This window comes from Cyprinodon variegatus, unplaced genomic scaffold (genome assembly GCF_000732505.1).
Source record: "Cyprinodon variegatus isolate N-32 unplaced genomic scaffold, C_variegatus-1.0 Scaffold284, whole genome shotgun sequence".
In the NCBI taxonomy this organism is placed as follows: domain Eukaryota; kingdom Metazoa; phylum Chordata; class Actinopteri; order Cyprinodontiformes; family Cyprinodontidae; genus Cyprinodon; species Cyprinodon variegatus.
The window spans coordinates 258,983-261,196 of record NW_015150737.1 but is presented as its reverse complement, the minus strand read 5'-3'; the positions used below and the strand labels follow the sequence as shown (position 1 = coordinate 261,196).

Here is a 2,214-nt window from a genome sequence, read left to right as displayed (position 1 = left end):
TATATATATGCACATACATATATGTATGTGCATATATATATGTATGTATGTGCGCATATATATGTATGTATGTATGTGCGCGCGTATATGTATGCATGTATGTGCGCGCGTATGTATGTGCGCGCGTATATATATGCATGTATGTGCGCGCGTATATATATGCATGTATGTGCGCGCGTATATATATGTATGTATGTATGTGCGCGCGTGCGTATATATATATATATATGTATGTATTTACCTGGATGGTAAATATTTTACAACTGAGGTGATGCAGTTTATTCCACAGTAAACTTAATGTCGCTGTTTTATTAACACTGCAGCGCGCTCAGCTGCTTTACTCCACTGTTTAGGTCTGTGGAAACAATCATCTATTTAGTATTTGCAGCTTCTTTTTCCTCTAAAACTTCAGCCTGTTGTCTTTTCACGCAGGTCCACCTAATAAAGCCCGATGAGGTCCCCTCAGCCTGCTGCGCTCCCAAGAAGCTCAGCTCCATTTCTGTCCTTTTCTACGACGACAAGAACAACGTGATCCTGAAGAAGCATCGCAACATGGTGGTGAAGACCTGCGGGTGTCTATGAGAGGAAGCTGATGCCCGTCCACCAGTTTAAACTGGACTTGAACTCAACGTCCCTGATGAGGCAGGTCAGCGGAGTGATTCAGACAATCTGAGCAGGTTGAACGCTTCTGCATAGATTTAACCCTGCGGCTTGGCTTTGTATCTATATTTAAAACAGATTTAGTTTTCTATAAGACTGTAAAAATTTTCTGTACAGAACCTGATTTGCAAGAGTTAAATGGGCTGACATGAAGTATTTGAAGCAGGAGTCTCCCTTTAGATGCAGCTGAATCAAAAGAACAGCTCATTATCGGGCCTTTGGCAACACTTTATGGCTGAAAAACTTGTATTGGAGCAGGGATGCAGGTATGAGGGCCCTGCTTTAAATGATTGTTGGCTTTTAGTGACATCAGCTCAGTTGGACTGATCCAACGGTTGGACGGGTCCATTTTAATCCACAGGCATGTTCTAGAAAAAAGGCAAATGATACTTCCTGGTTTGATGCCTCATTTACTCAATTGTGAAGTTAACGTATGAAAAGAAATCCAATTAAATATATTGATTGCTTTATTGAAAATGTAAAAAAAAAGGTACAATGAAAACATTTTTTTGCCGCTTGTTACCAAGGCTACGTTCACACAGCAGCCTGAAGTGACCCAAATCTGATATTTTTTTTGCTCAATGCAACCTGTATATGATCTTTTACACACAGAAGTGGGAAGAAACAGACAAAAATGCATTCCAGCACTACCATCCATGTTTACTTCCATAAACACAGAGCATGCTCGCTTGTGATGTCATTGCAGCCTCTACTGCACGTGTGGAAATGTTAACGAACCTGCAAAAGAAATCAGAATTGAGCATTAAGGCCTGCAGTGTGAATGTAGCCTAATTTATCTCCGTTCTTAGGGATGCGGTTTCCTCAAGGAAGAATAACTAAAATATTGTTTTTGTGATTCTGTTTGTGCATCTGAAGTTTATTTTCAGCAGCTGGAAACGTTAAAAGAGTCTAAAAGCCACATTTTCAAATCTTCAGGTTCAACATCACAACATTGGGCTAGCTGGTCTTTTATTTTTTTTCTGCTGGGGTTGTCCACCTTCAATCTGGGACACAAAGGTAGTTACACATAATAAATATAAGATTTAAAACAGGGAGGGGCGGGGCTTGCTGGTGTCTATCTGCCCGGTCCATATCTACATTTCCTCCACTGTCCATTAAACACTGACGGGTCCCGTGGTGGTTAGTATCCTTCAGGCGACGCAGTAATTGGTCCGCGGTCGTTGTGAATCTGAAAGGAAAAGTTAAGGAATTTATTACTTTTTGAAATGACAGTTAAAAGAAAAAACAAAGTTGTGAATGTGTCCTCTGATAAACTATCAACCTTGCTCTATGGGCAGAATTGAACTTAAATCTGAAGATACATTTAGTCTATTTTCTAGCAGAGTAAAACAGATTCACTGAGTTTAAGTACAATTTTACAAACATTTTAAGGGTCCAATTTGGTAGATTTCATGTCAATTGATAATGTATGAGAATAAAGTGGACTAACATTTATGGTACCTGCAGCTATTAGCTAAATTATGACATTTCCTGATCAGAGTCCATGCCTTCCTCCCATTCAATAAGTTTAACTCCTCTGTGACTTGAAGTGGA

At 39.7% G+C, this 2,214-nt stretch overlaps 2 protein-coding genes across 6 annotated transcripts in view; one reads left to right on the top strand and one right to left on the bottom strand.

The window, feature by feature from the left end:
• bmp8a (bone morphogenetic protein 8a) overlaps positions 1–818 on the top strand; it is an 18,546-nt gene extending 17,728 nt beyond the window's left edge. For all 4 annotated transcript variants that reach the window (XM_015383407.1, XM_015383406.1, XM_015383404.1 and 1 more), the window contains one exon: positions 433–818. In XM_015383407.1, the coding sequence (XP_015238893.1) occupies positions 433–582 (150 nt within the window). In that variant the 3' untranslated portion in view covers positions 583–818. The remainder of the gene's footprint in view (positions 1–432) is intronic.
• A 499-nt stretch (positions 819–1,317) lies between these two features.
• LOC107090169 (zinc finger protein 706-like) overlaps positions 1,318–2,214 on the bottom strand; it is a 14,304-nt gene continuing 13,407 nt past the window's right edge. Inside the window, exon 4 of one of the 2 annotated variants that reach the window (XM_015383408.1) lies at positions 1,318–1,849. The gene's annotated coding sequence lies outside the window, so the exon portion shown is untranslated. Of the gene's footprint in view, positions 1,851–2,214 lie in introns of both variants that reach the window. The other variant, XM_015383409.1, reaches the window with a different exon arrangement.